Below are 20,284 nucleotides of genomic sequence, written 5' to 3'. Positions count from 1 at the left end.
GTCAGACAAAGGACGATGATGGTGCTTGGTCCAATGTGACATTGCTTCAGTGTCCACCAGGCTATCTCTGAAACCAGGCAAATTCGTGGATTAGACTTGACTGAGATGAGATGTTACCTGGAAATGGTCAAAGTGGCGCATTGAGATTGAGAAAGAAAGACTGACTTGGCACGAAAAGTCGGAGCGGTAAATAGTTTTGCTGCGACGGGCGTTTCCGAGGTACGCAGGAGGACATTGTATGTCGGCCAAACATCAGTCAAGCTGGCACAGCTGGTCGGAAAACGATGAGGCGGTTTGGCGAGGATTATAGTTACTGACCAGTCGTTGGCCTGATGGAGCGAAACTTTACTCAGCGCTCGACTAAACACATCGATGGCAGCGAGAACAGCCTGCACATCCGCTGAGGCCGCCATGGGGAAAGAGCAGATTGTTATGCTCACGACATGTAATACGTTCCTTTAACCAACGCACCTGACGTGACTGTTTGTGCAAACTGCATCTCTGCAGCAGCCCCGCCGAACCGCACGCACTCTTTTGTGATCCGCTGGAGGATTCGGCGGTGGACGTTGGGTCCAAGACAGACAGGAGGAATGATGTGTGAATCTAAATCGGGTAACTGATCACGGATTTGCTTGTGAAACAACACCAGTACCTTTGTTAACACCATCCATGAACTTGAGCCACATACATAACTCAGGCCCATGATCGCAACCAATGCTTCAGGGGCTTGAAATTGTGGGCGCTGGGGCTGGAACGCTACGAACATCACCTTTTGCATGTGTTTCGCCTGGTCGATCTCCTCCTAGTCAAGAGAACCTTCAAATCTACCTGGGAAACCAACCAAACTGAGTTGCGAAATCCACGGACAATAACCAAAGGAAATGCATACATAAATCTTTATCTCGCCTGGCGCCGCTTCCGCCGCCAACATGTCAAAAGGCAAAGCCATCGACCAACGATGAATTCATCAGCTTGGCAGCAGCGCCCAAAGTCAAATCTGAGGCAACCGCAACAGCAACAGTTTGAAGGCACTGTCGGCAAGTACGGATAGGCCAAGAGAAGGCCAAGAACCAATCAGCTAGCTTGAGACTAAATATATTGTCACATGGCCGGCAGGGAAGCCACGTCGCCCATTCTTGCCAGAAACGGCGAGGAGCTTTGGCCGACGAGCAGTGCCAGCCCCCTTCCTCCCCTCCGCCATACGTGGTGCGCTCAGCTTAACGGCACCGAGTTAAGACAAGAGTGAAACAGGCGAGTAAACGCACCTACTCAACAAAGGCCGATTCGCTGACTAGCTTCAGCCTTTGAAAAAAAAAAAAAAAAAAACAGAACACTTGAATGCCAGGAAGAGGTCCTACCTCCCGGACAACCGACACAGAGAGCGCTGGTGCAGATTTCCAACCGGGAACGCTCGTTCGCATCGCCAGGCGATGCTTGGGCTGAAACCAATACGCAAGCGCGCTTGGGACCGGTAGTAAAGTAAGTCTCGCCAAACGCGAGACCACAAAGACCAGACCCACAGGCAAAATAGCAAGCTCCGACGCACAAGCGTCAACTGAGCTGAGTAACTGCACCGAGTTGAAGATAAGGATGAAAAAGGCGAGCAAGCGCACATACCCCAACAACACCCGAGGCACTGACTAGCTTTACAACCTTTAGAAGTAATTAAACTGCTCGAATGCCAGAAGAAGCCTTACCTACCACGCGATCAGGTTAGCAAGCGCACGTACACCAACCAGAACCAATTCATGCACTACCTTCGCAGCTTTAATAAACAATCAAAACACTCAAACGTCGCAAAGAGACCCTACCTCCCAGACAAACGACATCGAGAGCGGTCTTGCAGAATCCAGCCCAGAACGCCTCGTGCGGTTCTCCGAGACCATGGACCCAAGCAGAGATTAGAGCGCGATTACTCTCGCCATTGAAGTAAGTCTCACCAAGCGCAAAACGACAAAGGCTAGAGCACATGCGTAATAGCAAGCTCCGATGCACAAGTACGGCCACGCGAACTGGCGAACGCTTTGAATGCGAAAACTTGAAACATGCAATTAACCAAAACACGGGAATCGAGCTAACTCTGCCTTACTGGAAATAGTGACGAACTCTTGTTCAACTAACAGTGCAACCCGTGCGCACACCTCCGTCGGGTCAGCTGAGTTCCTGCGCCGAGTCAAAGAACGACAAAAAGGGTAAGCAAACGCACCTATGACAGCAAAATCGGATTCAGTGACTGCGTTGACAGCCTTCAGAAACAATCAGAACACTGGGAAGCTGGGAAGAAAGGCTAATTAGCAGGCGAACGGCACAAGAGCGCTTGTGCCGATTTCTAACCCAAGGAAGAGGGTTCGTAACGCGCACACAGGCGCCGTCCACAACTTGGGACTCAACGGTGTTGCAGCTCAGAGGCACGGTCAACGAACGGCAGCTTGCAATGCGAAACTCAGACCGAAAACAGCGCCGAGAAAAGGATCGAAGAGCGCATCAAATTGCAGCGCATCAAAGTGCAGCGCATCAAAGTGCAGCGCCACCAAGTGTAGCGCATCAAAACGCACCGCATCAAAACGAGCGGGTGGGCGAGCGCCAGTCCAAACCGGAGGGTTGAAAGCAACTCAGAGGGTGGTCCAAATACGACAAAGGGGGGTTGAATTCAAGCGCAAAAGCTAGCTGATACGTCTAATTTTTTTTGATGTTTTTGAAAGAGCGACGGCGGCGCGTAACCTGAAGAACGAGCGGTTCGTACTTCGACGAAGAGACGGAGGGCGAAAAAGGGTATCTTCCCCGAGACGGGAGCTTGCTGGAAACAGAGCGCGACCCGCCCGCGCTTGCCACGCCACCGAGCGAATCGGTGCCGCCAGCGCCATCCAGAGGCGAGGAAAGCGCTTGGGCAACGAGGGCCTTGACGGTCGGTGCGTCATAACCTTCCAATACCACGGAAGTCTCCATGGTAAGGTCAGAAAAGGCAAAAAAGGGAAAAAAAAGCACAAGACGCACCTTAAGCACCATGGTGGACCCCTCTTCGTAAGTGAACTCCAACTCCCGAACGATAGAAGCCTATTCAACGTTTTTTAGCCACAAATCTATTGGAAACGACGCAAGAAACCAACCTTTGGTTTGTGGTCCAAGAACAAGTCCATGGCAAAGGAACCCACCGCTGCCGACGCCAGCAGGGGTGCACGATGCCCAATATGGGTCAGAAGTCAGCCGAACCGGTGGAAATAGTGACGCATATAGTCGGAGGTACGGATAGATGGTCAAATAAGAAGTGGATGAGTGGCCAACAATGCTGAGATAATATGATGACCTAATCACTTGTCTTGACGACGCGGCCGGCTGAGTGACGTGGCACGACAGGTATCGATAAACAAGTGTAAATTGAGTGAGTCATACATCGTACATAAAGCTGATGTGGTTAGTAAAGCAAGGTGTGTGCTGGCCTTGGCCAGCGGCTAGTATAAATGTGATTCAAAAAAAAAAAAAAAAAAAAAAAAAAAAAAAAAAAAGTCATTTGACCGTGATCATTCTTGAATCTCACTGTCATGCAACCGACGGAGGACTACAACACGTTGAAAGTAGCGTTCGTCTCTGGAATGAAAGGGTCTAGCATTCTACATGTGAACCTTATCTCTCTCGTGGCTCTCGTAAGCTGGTTTTTAGTCTGACTCGCACAGTCTGACTTGATCCAAGAAATATTAGGCCTCTATCGCATTATACTGCACTGTCCATAGCCGCATATATGGCGCTAAAAATATTCCCTTCCTCATATCATGGACCCTTCTCACTCTTCCCCTCCTTCTTTCGATGACAGTGTTTGCCACCAAACCTATTCTACTCTGCATCTTCTTACTTGCCCCGGCTGGTCTGATTTTTGCGCGAAGCCCAAGACGATCGACGGGCTCTGTTCTGCCTGACTCCGTTGCTGGCTCAACCAGGAGGAAGAAGCCGAATAGCATCACCCCCGTTCCCGCGTTAACCACCTACCGCGCGCATATGATGCTTATGACTGTCCTTGGCATTCTTGCAGTGGACTTTCCTGTATTTCCTCGCGCTCTAGCCAAGTGTGAGTCCTACGGGGTGTCCTTGGTGTGTTCATTCATAGGCTACCTCGATCTATCATATTCACAACCAGGTTAGATGGATCTTGGTGTTGGTTCATTCGTCTTTTCCAATGGTGTCGTGTCGGCCATTCCCTTGCTGAAGAGTCCACAACATCTCCAATCACCTCTTCTGCCTAAACTTGGTTATATTCTACGGAAATCGGTTCCTATCATTGCGTTGGGTGGTATCAGAGTATTATTGGTCAAAGGCACGGACTATCCAGTACGTCAAGCCCCCATTGGAAGACCCGCGAAATAAAAACATTCACCAGGAGCACGAAACAGAATATGGGACGCATTGGAGCTTTTTCATGACACTGGCCTTGCTACCTGTGCTACAAGTCTTCCTCCATCCCCTCATCCGAGTGATCCCGGTGTCCATGTTAGCCACTGGGGTCGGTCTTGGTCGGTGACATCTCTAAAGCGCGAACTCTGATCTCAAATTCCTCAGTACATCAACTGACACTCTCCCGTCTGGGTTTGAAAGAATACGTGCGCTCAGCCCCACGAGTCGACTTAATCAGTGCAAATAAAGAAGGCATCGTGTCTCTCGCTGGTGAGCAGCTTGCAGATGATGGACCACAAACCCTCTCACACTATACAGGCTACTTGTCTATATACCTTTATGGTCTCTCCTTGGGAACAATCGTTCTCCCACCAACACCCAAGTTCTTTCCACGTCTTCTCCGACAACGAGTTACTCCTGCGGATCTCACTGCGGCGCGACAAAACGGGAAGACAGTCATCGAACTGACATCATACGCCATAGTGTGGTGGACTGCGTTGGGGATACTTCGCTTCATGCAAATAGATGAGGGTGTTTCGCGACAAATGGTATATTTACCTTGCGGCCGTCTTATCAACCTTAACACAGGCAGGCTAACTTCCAATACGTTCTTTGGATCACGGCTTTCAACACGAGTTTCATACTTGCCTACCTTTTGCTTGACATCACTTTCTATCCCCCTTCATCAGCTCCAAAGAAACGTCCCAATTCTGAATCAAACCATTTTTCGCCTGAAATGACGGTCAATGTGATATCTGCTACGGCTCCGCCATTGCTAGATGCACTGAACAAAAACGGACTCCCTGTCTTTTTGCTGGCACGTGATCTTTTTTGCTTGATGAAGTGTCGTGTTTGAGAATTGTCTAGGCGAATGTTGGGACAGGAATTATAAATCTTTCAATGCAGACGATTCACGCGGGCCCGTTGTTGTCCATGACAGTGCTTTCGGCCTACTCGTTTGTAATTTGTGGCGTGGCGTGGGTGCTGAGGAGGAACAAGTTGTGGTAGCTATATACTTGGTTTTCGGCATGAGATGTGATTAGAGATCATTGTTTTGCGCGCTTCCCCGAGACTTACTCAATGGTTCCACTTCAGCTCGCATTTCCATGTCAAGCGTCGTTCAAGGACTGGGGTTTTCACTCTTCTGCTGTCTTCTTGCTCTGCTTTTAAAGGGAAGACGGTCTGCCCTTCCATTTCCACCCGGTCCCTCTGGGCATGGGTGGAGGGGACTCGCCATTCCCAAACAACAGTAGGCAATAGACCTTCAATGCTGTCAATTGACTTAGTTGGTAAAGCCCATACCGCAAGTTTGAAGAGTGGTTAAAAGAACATGGGCCTGTCATCTCGTTTCAGCGTGGATTTGGACAAAGAACAGTCGTCATTGGTCGGTACCAGGCAGCTGTTGAGATCATGGAAAAGGAAGGTGAGTTCAAAAGAATTTAATCGTCCTGAGCTACAAAGGTCCGAGGTATCCACCTCGCTGACAGACCAACTTCAATCGCCGCTGGAGACACCTTAAGTGGTGGGATGAGGACATTGCTTATTCCTCAAGGAGACCGTCTTCGGAAACTCAGGAAGTACATATCCGTTCATGGGCTTCCTTCACATGTTCAACGAAATTTCAGAGCGTTGCATGCCCAGCTTCGACCGGTCGTTGCTGCAAAATATCAACCAATTCAGCAGCATAACGCGCAACATCATGTTCTTGACATTCTCAGGGACCCACAAAACCACCTGATCCATGCCCAAGGGTATAGTTCAATGTTTGGTTTTGCGGTCAAAACTCAGTTGAATGAGAGTAGCTATGCAACCAGTGTTATTCTCTCGCTCACCTACGGCAAAAGTTCGCGCACGTCTTCAGACGATCCGATCATCCAAGAAGTAAGCGCCGCTCAATCACGACTTGGCGCAGCCCTGCTCCCTGGGGCGTACCTGGTTGACGAGTGGCCTATGTTGCGATACGTCCCCGGCTATCTCTCGGAACTCCGAAGACAGCACCAGCTGGAGCTCAAGCTATTTACCTCCCAACTCGACACTGTCCGAAATAGAATGGTATCCACCTGCATTACATAGGCTCATTGCATCTGCACTCACTCTGGTTTCTGATAGGCTAGCGACATCCAGTCATGCTTCGCTAAGACAATCCTCGAAAAACAAGCTGACTATGGGTTATCTTACAACGAAGTCGCATATTTGGCGGGCTCTATGTTTGGCGCAGGATCAGGGACGGTCAGTTCAATTGCGAAAATCCTGTTTGGACGAATACGATCTAACCTCGCAACACAGAGCTCTTCAGCTATCTCTATCGTCATCATGGCTGCGGCGACGCACCCTGAGGCTCAGGCTGCGGTTCACAAGGAACTTGACGCGGTAATAACTCCTGGCAAATGTAGGCACTTATTAGACCCGACCCCATTCCGTCATGACACCATTTTCGTAGGCCCGACGTTCCAGGACGAGGCAGACCTGGTTCAAGTCACCGCATTTTACCTAGAATCGTACCGGTGGTAAGGATGGCCAACTCACAAGACCGGTTGACTCACCGAGGTTACTCAAAGGCGACCCGTCAGTGCTGGAGGTGCGTTTGTTTCGCGGAGTTGTATGTAGATACTACTAACGACTGTCTTCCACTTGTCAGGTTTCGCTCATCGTGCTACACAAGATATCATCTGGGTGGGTAAACCCAATAAATTGGTTTTGCGCAATTGATCACGGTGTGTAGAACGGGCTTTTGATTCCACGCGGAGCCAGTGTTTACGGCAGTCATTGGTTTGGCGTGAATTTTGCCGTCAATGCTCTCGCTTGACTTTATCCCAGGTCAATTGCCCGCGACCCTGAGATTTTCCCCGACCCAGAACGCTTCGACCCCAGGCGATGGCTCACGGACGATGGGAGTGCGGTCCGAAATGACCTGAGAGTGTTCCAATTTGGCTTCGGCCGGCGAGTGAGTGAAAATATTGGTCAGTCTCGCTCTGAGCTGACACGCCTTGACAGGTCTGTCCTGGATCCCATGTTGCGAATAGGTATGCATGCACTTGTACCCCCCATTGGAATTCTCATAACCTGTCCAGATCCCTTTTCATTAATACGGCACTTCTTTTATGGGCGTTTCGTATCAGTGAAGATGAAAAGCAGCCCATCGACACCATGGCATTTACGAATACAGCAAACATGCATCCTTTGCCTTTCGCCGTGTGCTTTGAACCGAGAAGGAACGTCGCGAAGATGACAGAGTTGTTATCTCAGACCCCCTAATCCTTGTCTTATCTTATCCAATCTTATCCACCGTCCATATCAGGAAATTATTATTGCCCTTTGATTTGCATCCCTTCAGAGCATGCTTTATCCAACAGTGCGCGCACTTCCGCCCGTTCCATAACAATGCCCCGCATGCCCCCGGCATACATGCCAGTTACTACCTCTCTGAATCTGGTGTACTCTTCGATGGCTCTTTCTCTGACATGAGCCAATAAAACCTCCGCACTTCCACCGCTAGTCCCACCGAGGTAGAGGCGTATTCTCATTGCTGCAGCTGAGAGTTCAGTAGCACAAGCTTTCCGAAAACTCTGCTCGAGAGCTTCCGCTGCTGGCTGGGCCAGGGACTCGGGTGTAGTTTTTGTTGATGTCGATGTTGAAGCGCGGAGGGCGTTATGGGATTCGACTTGCTCAAGCCATGAGCGAAGCGGGTCACACATTGCCGCAGCACAAGTGATAATTATCTCCTCGCAGACACGTTTGAGGTCATGGTCAATACCCTACATGCAATCAGACATCTGTGAATATAACAACCCGGACTGGACTTGCCTGTTTAGCGTCGCGGATACCTTCGTCCGTTCGAGGCATTCCCAGCGAGGCGAGAATGGCCCCAGGCAGTAGAGACGACGTTCGGTTCAAAATTGCTGCCAAAGTATCTGTTTCTCAATTAATGCACGGATAGTTGAACGATTAGACATATGCCTACCACCGACACCATACAAGTACCGATCGATGTCCTGCTCGCCAGCGTCAAAATGTCCCAATCGCAGATCCAGATTGTGGGTTATTTCTTTGAGAACAAGCAGGTGCCGTACAAGGAACAGATCTCCGTCTAGTGTGCCTACGAGGACAGGCGGTAGTGGGGGCACTTGAGTTGATTTGTCATGACTGTTGGTCTTTTCTGATGTCGGACGTTGTTTGATCATGTCTGCAGCAAGAACAAGAGATTGTCGGCACAAAGTCACTGCCTCTTGAGCAATGTCTTCGAAAATGGCAGGCTGATACACATCAGAACTGTCTGCATTATCGAGGAGAGACGTACGTTGACGAAATCTCTCAGTTGCTCCAAAACCCAAACGGTCTTTTGCACGGTAGGATACCACGTTCCCTGTTGATCCAGCGGCGCTGCTCCACCATCGAGCAGGATTGCTTCTGGCCAGGCCAAGTCACCATTGTCCGTTTTGGGGACATAGTAACGGATGTCACTTTGAATGACTGCTTGTGCCTTGAAGAACAGTCGGGTTTGTGCATCTTGGAGAACCATTGAGAGTAGATGGGCGATATGTAGCGGCCGCGGTTTTGATTTTCTAGAAATGGGTCCCTCAGAGGATTCGTCTTCCTCGTCGTCATCGACCTCAGCACCAGCGCTATCTAGCACCATTAGGGCTTGTAATACCGTACAGACTTCGCATAGCGCCGTAAGCCGGGGTTCATGTAAAATTCTCGGCCGCAGGTCGTCGTATAGATAGTCGCAAAGTGTTTCAAGATATTGACTGTGGGTGGGCACTCGTCAGCCAGGCACACTTGCTTTGCGAGAGTGTCGTACTAGAGCATATCCTCTCCTGTCCTAAAGAACTCCTGGTAGAGACTCCATTCGTCCGTACAAAGCTGCTTGAGATAGCTGCAGCCGGCCCGAGTCTGCCGCTCATTTAGTCAAGACACAAATTCCCGAGAGAAAAAACCACCAGCTCGACTAGTTCAGTCCGTCCTGGGTCTAACCCTCGTATTTCTTGCACAAGCCGACCAACGAGTAAACTTTTACGGGTCGATAGGTAGGCAGAATGACATTCGCTGAGGAGAGCTGAAAGCTCTGCTGGATGTGACGCTGCACGACGTTCAAGGTCCCCTAGCAAAGGCGCGAGGTGGGTTGATACAGAGCGAAAGCGCGTATATAGAAGATGAGTTTGTGCGGTATGAGACACGTCCTTGTGAACAATTCCGTCAGTCTCATCACCGCTGGAAGGAAAGAGCAACCGACCTTCTCACCCATTCGTTTAGAAATGTCGGCCGAAAGCGTTTTTAGAGAAGCAACAAAGTACATCCGTACCAGAGTCATTGCGCGAGTCATGCATTGCTGAAAACGGAGGAGATAAACCTCAGATTCACGGAAGTGGCGCTGCCATAGAATCAGCGACACTGAGTTAGAAGAGGAGGAGAGACTGCACATGAGCCTTGAGGTAGTCAATGCATATATCCACGCGCTCTACCATGTAGAGGAAGTCGGTTTGGAGCACCAAGGACTCTCCTGGATGATTGAGCATTCGAGTCGCAACATCGAGTTCTTGAAAGTATTCCAGTCGTGCACCAATCTCATCGGTGAGCGAAAGTAAACGATCCTACCAACTTATGGTCAGTCAGCGGGACGCAAGACAAGCTCGAAACGCACTCTTTCTTCCAACAAACGTTCGCAGGCGTCCTTCAAGCTCCTACCACCTTCTTCCACTCCCCTCCAGCCTTCAAGCATGTCGTCCACTTGAAGCCCAACCTCATCCACTCTCTCAACAAGTCGGTCACAAGTGTCAAGATGCTCCGAAACACTAGCGACATGAGCACGGAAATGAGCTTCTTGACTATGCGCAACGCTGCGTTCAATCAACGCAAACCAGTCATAGAACTGTTGTGCCGTTTGGATTGCATGTTTTGGATGAAGCGCGTGCGTTTGTAAGGGCTTATACCCTGGCATGGGAGAGTTCGGCCGACTAATGCCACCAGGAGTTGCGGGATGGGGTCGAAGTCGACTGCCAACTGGTGTGGATGGCCTTGAAGACGACCCAGTGGCATCATCATCGTCAAACTAGACTAGTTATAGTTGAAATGTGTAAAAGAGCGCGCCATACCTTGGACGGTAATGGAATCTGTTCACAAGCCAACCTCACTGTGCCAACACTTGCAATTTCCCGATCGCTTAATGGGGCTTTAGCCTCCCATTCCTCAACATTGAGGGTTAGAGGTTTGGGTGTTTGCATAGTCGGTGCACGTCGTGGTTGGCGCGTCGTGGCCATTGCAGTCCTTGGAGAGAATACAGACGCGACAAGACGTCGGATCAGAAGTTGATAGTAAAATTGATCCAACACCACATTATACAAGAAACTATAGATCTACTGGTTTATCGCCGTCAGCGTCCAGCTGTTGCCCGGCAACAACGAGAAGTCGCAGTGGTGCTAGCTCTTCAGGTGTCTGAAACACTGTTGAGAGCGAAAACTGCTCTGAACATCGCATCCGGAAACTATCGGCTCGCGGAGACTTGATTGTCATAAGGAAGTCAACAATTGCCAGTGCAGTCTGACATTATGGGTGAGACTAGCTTCAGTTCACACAGATGGAAACCGACCTTGATATCAAGAGAGGCATTGAATGCAGTGAACAAGGTTTCCTCGACCTGGTCTAGAGGAGATTTGAGAGCGACCAAGACATTAGCCACTGCCAACACCGCAGCAGAATCCTCCGAGTGGCTTTGCAGGTATTGTGAGTTGAATACTTCGATCGAAACCTGGTCCGGTAACAATCTTGATGCGATCTCAGATAATAATGCTGCTCCTTGAGTTTCTGGGGGCAATGATGACACTGGGGTGCGGATGAGCAACTATTTATAAGGACAAAAGTAATGAGCCGACCTAACTGGCGGAACTGGATTCTCCTAACGTGCAATTGAGGATGCTCCGAATCTAACGTCGCTGCTTGCGACAAGGCTTTGGCAGCTTGCAAGTATTTTTCTACGCGACAAGTCTTAGCTTGAGTCAGCAGAATACAAAGCGACTTACTTCGTCGCGATGAAACATCATAGATTGCTAGCCACACGTCTATGTTCGAATCGGCTAACGTCATGAGTGGTTTCAACAGTTTTGCTGCTCTTTCAAGTGGATCTGAACACTGCAGCAACTTGGAACCATCTGGATCGTCATCTTTTGCGGGCGCTTCAAGGCCCTTGTCTTCGTTGTTGTTTGTTGGGGCGGCTTTTTGGTGGTCAGTGTTAACACACGCCAGATAGAAACGCGATGCCATACTTTTCTTCGCTTCTTCTTGCACCTTTTGAGCCGCTTTCTTGGCTTTTTTCTTAGCTTTCTTCTGCGCATCGGTTAGTTGACCAGACGTGGTCGCTGTTGAAGCCAAAGCGGGATCATCATTAACGGCAACAAAGATCTAAAACTTTCGGTCAAATGTTTGTTGATTCATATGAAACGATGACGAATACCTTGGATGCAGCTAACGCAGCCTTCACGTAGGCCGGGTGAGAGCGCAATCGGTCCTCCCATGTCAATAAGCTGAGCCACCGAGTGAGCCACAATCGCAGAACAGCAAACACCTGTACTTCAGGTATATGTTCATGTTGAACTTTCGTAAGGAGTATCCGTGAAAGTCGTATTGGTCATCTTCAACTTCGTCAAAAACCTGTAGATGATGAGATGGGTTCTAACATCGTGACACTCGATACCTTGCTGACGGCGATGTACTTTTTCAATGCGGGCCCGAGGTGTCCATTCCGGTTGTGGGCATCGGCTTCCTCCGTTAGGTAGAATAGTGATTGCATGTCCTCGAGGTCTTGGCCAGGACTGGGTGCATCTTTCTAGCGCAAAACATATGAGTCCGAACGGAAATAAGATGAAACACATTCCACCTTGGTAAAAAGCCCAAAAAGTGCGCTAGCCTCCTCAACCATGCCAGCTCGCAGCCGATATTTCGCACTCTTGGTGTTAAGGAACCGATCCTGGCCATCGAGTAAGCGCGCGTCTTCGAGGCAGCGGGCGGCGCCGAGCGGGTCCCCAGCTCGTTTCAACACCCGACCTCTTAGCATATGTAATTCGGGTAGTGTAGGAGTGTGTGATATAGCGTCGTCTAGAAATTGTAGAGCCTGAGCATGGCGACCAAGGTATGAATGATGTTGCGCAAGGAAATAAAGTGTCCATAGATAGGAAGTGGGTTCAACATCCGGCTCTGAACTGGATTTGAACGTCTCGAGTGCCTTCGTCGAGACTTCCTCGATCGCCTGCTGCTTGAAAGTGTCTTGATATAGACTTTTGATGTCAGAGAAAAGGGAAGGAATGCCCTTTTTGAGTCCAGAAAGAATATAGGGCTCGATGAGCTGCTTGAAACGCTCTCCAGACGCGATCGAGAGTGAAAGTCGACGTGGTGCTGTTGCACGGGGCAGTTGCGTCGAAAATTCCTCTAGTATTGGGAGAGCGCGTGAAGCGTTATCATCACTAGTGTCTACCTCGAAGTCAAACACGAAGTCACCTAATGAGCGATTCCCATACCGAAGGAAAGTTTCGAATTTGCCAAATATCCACGATAGTAATCATAGCACTCTGGGTTGTGTTCTACCAGAACGCGCCATGCATGTTCTGCTTCTTCAGAGCCAAGTTTGGACAGTAGACGTGCTGAAGCAAGCAGTCAACATGGTATCCAGAGAAAACAACCACGGCATCAACCTCGTATTTCCATGATCGCTGTCCGGTCAACGATAGCTCGGGATTTTGCGTTCACATCAAGCATCGAAAGGGCTTCGGTGTGTTCCCCGAGGTCTTCAAGCAGACGTACGTGGTAGAGAATGGTTTCAGAGTGTTCAACATCGTAGTCGGGCACATTCTGCACTGTTTGAGTTATTGACCGTGACTAGAGCTAACACTGGTAGCAAGCGCAATGGCAGTTGGCTAAGGGGGGTCCAACGGGAGTTTGAAAGCAATTTTTTTTCCTTTGTTTGAAACAAAGAAATCTTTGTCTTTCTTTCCACTCCCGTTGGGGCTCCCATTAGCAAACTGCCTTTGGGTTTGCACCCAGTGTAAGTTCTGCGTACCTTGAGCGCCAATTCATATTGTTCTAGTATTTTCTTGGCCTCAGTCAAGTTTCCGTTGAGGTGGTACGCAACTGCGAGTGCAACCCAATGCTGACGCAGGTTCGGCCGGGTCTTCAGCAGTGTGTATCGTGTCTCAACAAGTCCGTCGTAGATTCGTAGTTGAGTTTGAAGGTGAGCAGCATCGCGGAGAATATTGAGGTTTTCCTGGTAGCGATAGATCAGAGTCTGTTCTAGCAGAAGAACCGTTGGACGCACCTTGTCGAATCGGAGAGCTTGAGTATAACATTTCAACGCTTCCTCGTAGTTCTTTTCGCCCTTGTGTATGAGCCCATAGACGTGCCAACAGATGTGGGAGGTCAAATCGTTTCTAACACCTTTCCGAACCAACTCGATTCCCTCTTCGCGACGACCCATATGTGTATAAACAAGTCCCTTCATGCACATAGTCTCTGTCTGGAGTGAACATTTTGACCGATGGCCAACAGAGACTCACCTCCGTGCTCAGGGAATTTTTTTAGGATTTGATCGGCAGTTTTGAGCCCCTTCTTGAGCTGCCTTGTTTCGTAGAGCGTAAGCAACTCCTTGAACAGGCCAGACTCCTTCGAAGGGAGAGCCCGTTTTGCTGGAATATCGGACATGATGTAAGCGCGTCGAAACGCGTTGACGTTGTGGACAAAGTGAGAGATCAAAAGCTATGCAGCCTTCAGCGTTCACAAATCAGTTTCTCTACATCTTTTTGAAACGAATAAAGGCTGGTCTACAGGACGCCGAAACACGCTGAAAGAGTGCAAATGCCAATGATGATGAGTTCAATGTCTTGTTCCCTCACAAAAGCTCTCATAATAAGCATTGCACTAGTATATCGAGGCAGTTTATTCAGCCGCGGTCGACCCAAATCTAGATACTGTATCATGTACAAAATTTTCAGGTTGGTCCAGTCCATTCTTCGCAAATTCTTCGTCCAATAAAATTTCCATTTCGGGATGATGCCCACCTTGATGCCTTGGTTCAGCACGTGCACATAATTTTTTCCCTTTTCCTTCTCATCTAAACGACTGTCTGCCATAAGAACCTCCCTATTCATTCCGGAGAAATGGCAGTCGAACCCAATGTCAAGGTGTATACCGTCAATGGCGCAACGGCCGCCTCTTCGTCTTCTTTGCCAGACTGGTTAACACGCAAACGCGCTGCGAAAGGCAAGGGCAAACGTGCTGTACGAGAGCAAGTTGAGGGGACGATAGAGCTTATCCAGGGCTTCGAGTTTCCCGAAGCAAGCAACAGGATAAGGACAACTCGCGATGGGCTTTATGCAATTGCGACGGGAACATATAAACCACAAATGCGAGTATGGGATTTGGGTCAATTAACGCTCAAATTTGAACGCCATGCAGAAGCGGAAAATGTCGACTTTGTGGTGCGTTCAGTCTCTTTCCAACCTGTATGGAAACTAGAAAAACAAGGGTAGATGTTGTCTGACGACTGGACAAAGTCAATACATCTTCAAAACGACCGAACTATCGAGCTTCATACCCAAGGTGGCCTTCACTACCGCACGAGAATACCCAAATTTGGCCGATCTCTCGCATATCATTTCCCTTCCTGCGATGCACTCTTTTCTGCTGCCGGCAACGAAATTTATCGTCTTAATCTTGACCAAGGCCGATTCATGACCCCTCTTGTGTTGGAAGATGCCGAAGAAGAGATTTACGGGGTCAACGTCATCGACGTTAACCCCGCCCACCAACTCCTTGCCTTCGGTATTGATGGTGGGGGAGCGCAATTTTGGGATCCTCGCTCACGCTCACGCGTGGGCGTCTTGCATCTACCGTTAAATCGACTTGGCTCTTCTACAGATGCTACCCCCGGTGTGACAGCGATATCCTCCCGAGTCGATGGCCTGTCTTACGCACTGGGAACTTCCACTGGCCACACTTTACTCTATGATATCCGCGCTGGGAAGCCTTTCGCATTGAAGGACCAAGGCTATGGCTTGCCTGTGAAGAGCGTAGCTTGGATCGAGGGTGGCAGTCGGATGGCGGGAGATGGGCTGGTTCTTACTGCGGACAAAAAAGTAATAAAAGTTTGGGATCGGAATTCGGTATGCCTCCTTTCCTAGTCCTTATGCCCCTCAAAAGATTCCTAGCCTTCGAATAATTTTGCTGCTATAACTCCTGCCAACGACCTAAATCAAGTTCACCACATACCTGGCAGTGGTCTGATCATGACCGCCAATGAGGGCATTCAAATGGCAACGTATTATATCCCGCAACTAGGCCCTGCTCCAAGATGGGCCAGTTTCCTCGAGAATATCACTGAAGAAATGGAAGACCAAACCACGCGTTCAGTGTATGAGGACTTCAAGTTTGTTGAGCGGAACGAGCTCAAAACGTATGGTCCCCGGTATACTCCAGTCTTAAGCTAACTCTCCACAGACTTGGTCTCGACCATCTAGTTGGTACTGCCGCCCTCAAACCTTATATGCATGGCTACTTTGTCTCCCTCAAACTATACGACGCTGCTCGAATCATCGCTAATCCGTTCGCGTATGATGAGTATCGTGAGAAGGTGGTTCGACAGCGCATGGAGAAAATGGCGGAGACAAGGATACGGACGAAGAAGGATGGCGCTTTGGCGGGTATTAAGGTTAACAAAACGCTGGCTGAGAAGATTATGCGGGATGAAGAACGAGAGAAACGTCGTGCTGAAAAACGAAAACAGCGAACCGGTCCTGCTGTCGAAGATGGAGATGTGGACATGGCTCCAAGTGAAGAAGAGGAGGAAAACGCAATACGCCCCAGTTTGCTATCTGACCCGCGTTTTGCCAAAGTATTCCAAGATCCGGCATTTGCTGTTGACGAGAGCAGTCGTGAATTTGCGTTGCTTAATCCGTCGGCGGTCGCTCAACGTAAGAACGGAAACGATGGCAAGCGAAAAACGGCAGTTGAAGAAGAAGAAGACGAAAGCGATAAGTTGTCATCAGATGGTTTGGAGGAGGAAAGTGACGATGCCGAAAGTGATAGCAGTGAAGAAGGCGCTCTCAACACATACGATCCTCGACAAAGACCAGGGCAAAAGAATGCCCGTATGCAGGAAGCTTACACCAGAGCTCGCAAACAAAATCAACTTGCTGGGCAAAGTAAACTCGTGCCGATGCGGGCCAGCTCTAGTCAAGGCTTTTATGCTTCAAACAAGGACGCTACTTTTGGCCAAAGAAAGTCAGGGAAATCATTCGCGCCAACATCCAAATCTTCCACATCGGCGGGAGACCTTATGGAGGTCAGCTGGGTCCCTTCGGCCAAAAAATCCTCTTTGGACGAGAAGAGCAGAAATAAAGGCAAGTCAAGGAAAGGCCTGGAAACATTTGGAGCTGGGCTGGAAAGGGGATACACAGAACAGGATACGGAGATGTCAGAGCAAGACAGATTTGGTAGGACGAGAAGAAGACAAGGAATGCGTAGTGGGAGTAAAAATACCTTCCGAGGCTTATGACGTCATACATACTTGGTCATCATCACGGTCTCTTTCCGTCGAAATGTTTTCCGTCGAGTATAAGTGCAGTGGGTCGCCAAACATGACCCCATGCCTTCTCAACGCAAAACTGACGTTGAATCGGATGACGAGACGGCTCACCCAGGGCTCGAGCTAGATAGTGGCATCCAGCACATTCGAATTCGTCGACATTGGTGGCAAATATGGCTGCCCGGTACTATGCCCCCTCCTCCTCCCACGTCCTTAGATGCGGCAAAAGTTTCGCCTTTCGTATCAGCATCGCTCTTTAGTGTTCTTACTTATTCATGGATAACACCACTCATGGTGTTAGGTTTCCAACGAACGTTACAAGTAGGGGATCTATGGAAAATGGGGCCAGAGGTCTGTCCTACTAATGCATCTTTCGCACTATTCACCATGCTGGGTAGCAAGAGGCTGGTTATCTCACCGAGAAACTGAACGCTGCATGGAAGTGCCGGGTTGAAAAGGCTGATGCGTGGAATCGCCGACTGGACAATGGAGAAGTGAAGCCCCCATTTCTAAAACGAGTTGCATGGTCTTTACCTGGTCGTGATCGCGACACGCTGGCGAGAGAAAGATGGTCGTCGTGAGCCAAGTCTCGCTTGGGCATTGAACGATATTTTGGGTCATCTGTTCTGGCGCGGTGGTTTCACCTTGCTTTGCAAGGTCCCTCCCCGGTCTATATTCGCCACATCATGATGTGTTGATGGGTCTGCAGCCAAACAACACCAAACTCCACCCGAACCAAAAACCCCCAAACCTCCGTAGTTTCCTCGGGGAATCTCTTCACTGCCACTGATTTGTCACCGGACTTTTGTCATCCTTATATGATTCTGATGGTGAATGACAGTATCTTGGAAAACTCATAGAAAACTATGAGATATACACTTGTACATAGCCTTATATATCAGGAGTTCATATGAAAATAATTCTAATTATACTTTTTCAGTCTGTTGTCCCAATTGGGAAGGAATCAGTGAGATTAATTTTGATGATCTGTTGTCTTGGCTCAGTCTGGATTAGGTTAAAACAGAAGTTATCTGATGGATTTGATGATATTATAGTTTTTCTATGCTTGCACTTCATCCTTGATAATATTTTTAAAAAATATGCAAAGTCCTGAGAATCCTTTATTCTATATAATAGAACTACTGCAATAATAATAATCAATTCAAATGATATTTTTAAGTGTAATATTCAATACAAAAAATTAGAATTAAAATTATTTTATGATTGGGAAGTTTTTGGCATTATATCCACCCAGAAATATCATAAATTACTATTTTAGGCATAGGAATATAAATAAAATGACATGACATATGAGAAATTTTGGATAATATTGCAGTGTGACATGTGACATGTAAACTGAATGAAATCATATCTTATTCAATTTGTTAGGGCCTGAAGGCTATGATATGCCTAATGAACCTGGCAATTGGTTAGACTATCACATTAGGCAATTTTGGCACCTCCAGCACCAGAACAGAGGAAAATTGCCTCATCTGGATGTCTTTAAACAAAATATGAGCGGATGAGTGTGACCGATGAAAAAATTAACAGATTGATGTGCATGTCCACTTGTTGTTTCATATTATAATGAACAGTCCACTCAGGCTGTGGTAGGTATCACTTGTCAAGCTTCAGATCGGGCCGTACAAGGCTTCTCCTGAGAAGCACACGTCTGGAACAGAACAGATGGATAGTTGGGCCCACAAGCAGACCAAGCAGGGTCGAATCAAACCAAAAGGGCCGACTTGTCATAGATAAGACCCAGCCTGTCTGCTCTGGCGCTGATGTCAGGCCATTGCGGGTCTGTAACATGCAGCACGTGATGATGGGGAACAGGCGCCCCAGTAGGAGGAACACACATGTGGGAAGCATGTGACCAAGAACGATGTGTCAAGCCGTTGCCAAGCCGAACTCAATACCAGGGGATTAGGAAGGAGTGCTAGGAGGTTAGGAGTAGCTCGAACCTTCGACAACCGACCATGACAAGGGACCACATTAACAGGCCCTTTTGGTTCAATTCTACCCCACTCGCTCCGCTTGTGGGCCCGACGATCTGTCTGTTCTGTTCCAGGCACAGGTTCTTAGGAGAAGCCTTGCACGGCCCAACCCAAAGCCTGACACATCTGAAGTCAGTGTTAGGTTTGAATCAGGTCATTTCAGGCCTGATAAGTCAGTGATGCCTCCTTGCACAGAGAGAAGTGGTACAATAGATGATCTCAGCGCAGTTGTACACTATCACACCTTATATACACAGGCCTGCTAAGGGGTGATTGGACACCCTTGGCCTCTTCTGCTCCTTCTCATCCCTGTTCCTGGCTGCAGAGGGGACGATCATACATCTCTTGCAGGCCAGGCACTACTTCTAGCCTTCTAGCACTCCTCCCCAATCCCTCTTGTACTGTAAGTTGGGCTTGGCGTCAGCTAGTGATTGTCATGGGCCACCTGCGAGAAATTGTAGGGTGGCCCATACCCGTACCTGTGGTCGGCCCGTATCCACAAGCATGGGTGCGGGTATCCGCCTCTTCAGATGCGGGCCGCCTCGGGTGGCCCACGATCCTGCCGGCCTGTAGGCATCTGAGGCGGTCAGGTGGTCCTTCGCTGGCGACGAGGAGATCTCTGATGCCTTCTGCACATCAGAGATCTTGCTTGTCGCTTGGAAGAGCACTAAGCTCTGCCCCAGCTCCCGGCCCCGGAGTGTCCGGTGGCTCGGCACTCCTACAGCCAAGACCCGCAGGCCTGAGTGCGGGCCTAGAAATTCTGGGAGGCAAGCCTGTACCCGCACCAAAGGAGGCCCGTACCCGCGGCCCGTAGTGGGGCACACCACCCATGACAATCACTAGCATCAGCCCGACATATTGTTCTCAGTCACATGCTTCCCATGTGTGCGTTCCTCCCTACTGGGGTGCCTGTTCCCTGTTGTTACGTGCTGCGTGTTGTTGGCCCCCGGTGGCTTGACACTAGTGCTAGAGCGGATGGGCCAGGTCTTATCCGTGACATCACTCAGCTTATGTTTTATTGTCACCCATTCCCTCTTTATTGCTCAACTTTCATGTTTCCCTTAACTATAGTATTTCAATCAAGTGTCTGTGTTACATGTTACACAGCAAAAAAAAAAAAAAAACCCCTCCTTGAAAAAAATCACTAAAATTAAAATTAAAACTTTCAGCCTTTTCAGGCACAAAAAAATTAAAAATTGGTGTAAGGGCAACCCCGGAGGCCTGAGATCAAGGTCCTAGCAGGGGAGGATCCAAAGCGTGAACATTGGTAAGCAAATACAAATGAAGCTGACCTAGCAGGGGAGGATCCAAAGAGAAGAAACTCTAAGGGTCCGCCTGC

At 49.0% G+C, this 20,284-nt stretch overlaps 5 protein-coding genes across 5 annotated transcripts; 2 read left to right on the top strand and 3 right to left on the bottom strand.

Annotated features, from left to right (window-relative positions):
* Window positions 1–113: 113 nt before the first annotated feature.
* Window positions 114–413, bottom strand: MIND_01370300 (ARM repeat-containing protein; the record flags this gene model as incomplete). The annotated part of the gene is made up of 3 exons (XM_037370124.1): window positions 114–117; window positions 166–270; window positions 319–413. The coding sequence occupies 3 exons, from the start codon at window positions 411–413 to the stop codon at window positions 114–116; spliced, it is 204 nt and encodes a 67-aa protein (XP_037213680.1).
* A 3,126-nt stretch (window positions 414–3,539) lies between these two features.
* MIND_01370200 (Cytochrome P450) lies at window positions 3,540–7,638 on the top strand (the record flags this gene model as incomplete). Its single annotated transcript, XM_037370123.1, has 22 exons — window positions 3,540–3,641; window positions 3,697–4,083; window positions 4,135–4,320; window positions 4,370–4,502; window positions 4,549–4,653; window positions 4,702–4,931; window positions 4,976–5,204; window positions 5,251–5,418; window positions 5,479–5,632; window positions 5,679–5,806; window positions 5,852–5,960; window positions 6,009–6,134; window positions 6,186–6,435; window positions 6,493–6,612; window positions 6,670–6,772; window positions 6,824–6,890; window positions 6,942–6,961; window positions 7,022–7,056; window positions 7,106–7,152; window positions 7,201–7,327; window positions 7,378–7,406; window positions 7,455–7,638. The coding sequence occupies 22 exons, from the start codon at window positions 3,540–3,542 to the stop codon at window positions 7,636–7,638; spliced, it is 3,039 nt and encodes a 1,012-aa protein (XP_037213679.1).
* Window positions 7,639–7,688: 50 nt separating this feature from the next.
* Window positions 7,689–10,625, bottom strand: MIND_01370100 (RRM domain-containing protein; the record flags this gene model as incomplete). Its single annotated transcript, XM_037370122.1, has 10 exons — window positions 10,476–10,625; window positions 10,025–10,432; window positions 9,804–9,974; window positions 9,617–9,754; window positions 9,324–9,563; window positions 9,185–9,276; window positions 8,681–9,131; window positions 8,345–8,636; window positions 8,179–8,294; window positions 7,689–8,138 (listed from the first exon to the last, which is right to left on the bottom strand). The coding sequence occupies exons 1-10, from the start codon at window positions 10,602–10,604 to the stop codon at window positions 7,689–7,691; spliced, it is 2,487 nt and encodes an 828-aa protein (XP_037213678.1). The 5' UTR covers window positions 10,605–10,625.
* A 103-nt stretch (window positions 10,626–10,728) lies between these two features.
* Window positions 10,729–14,073, bottom strand: MIND_01370000 (uncharacterized protein; the record flags this gene model as incomplete). Its single annotated transcript, XM_037370121.1, has 14 exons — window positions 13,923–14,073; window positions 13,685–13,878; window positions 13,430–13,633; window positions 13,065–13,221; window positions 12,891–13,013; window positions 12,254–12,843; window positions 12,071–12,202; window positions 11,948–12,027; window positions 11,831–11,900; window positions 11,643–11,778; window positions 11,400–11,591; window positions 11,253–11,351; window positions 10,970–11,202; window positions 10,729–10,920 (listed from the first exon to the last, which is right to left on the bottom strand). The coding sequence occupies exons 1-14, from the start codon at window positions 14,065–14,067 to the stop codon at window positions 10,729–10,731; spliced, it is 2,547 nt and encodes an 848-aa protein (XP_037213677.1). The 5' UTR covers window positions 14,068–14,073.
* A 449-nt stretch (window positions 14,074–14,522) lies between these two features.
* On the top strand, window positions 14,523–17,529 carry MIND_01369900 (NUC153 domain-containing protein; the record flags this gene model as incomplete). Its single annotated transcript, XM_037370120.1, has 6 exons — window positions 14,523–14,843; window positions 14,895–15,527; window positions 15,573–15,817; window positions 15,862–16,856; window positions 16,983–17,299; window positions 17,347–17,529. The coding sequence occupies 6 exons, from the start codon at window positions 14,523–14,525 to the stop codon at window positions 17,527–17,529; spliced, it is 2,694 nt and encodes an 897-aa protein (XP_037213676.1).
* Window positions 17,530–20,284: the final 2,755 nt, after the last annotated feature.

Source organism: Mycena indigotica (genome assembly GCF_014461135.1).
Source record: "Mycena indigotica strain 171206Taipei chromosome Unknown Mind.scaff0016, whole genome shotgun sequence".
NCBI lineage: Eukaryota > Fungi > Basidiomycota > Agaricomycetes > Agaricales > Mycenaceae > Mycena > Mycena indigotica.
The sequence above is the reverse complement of the archived record's forward strand: the minus strand, read 5'-3'. Positions and strand labels throughout refer to the sequence as shown.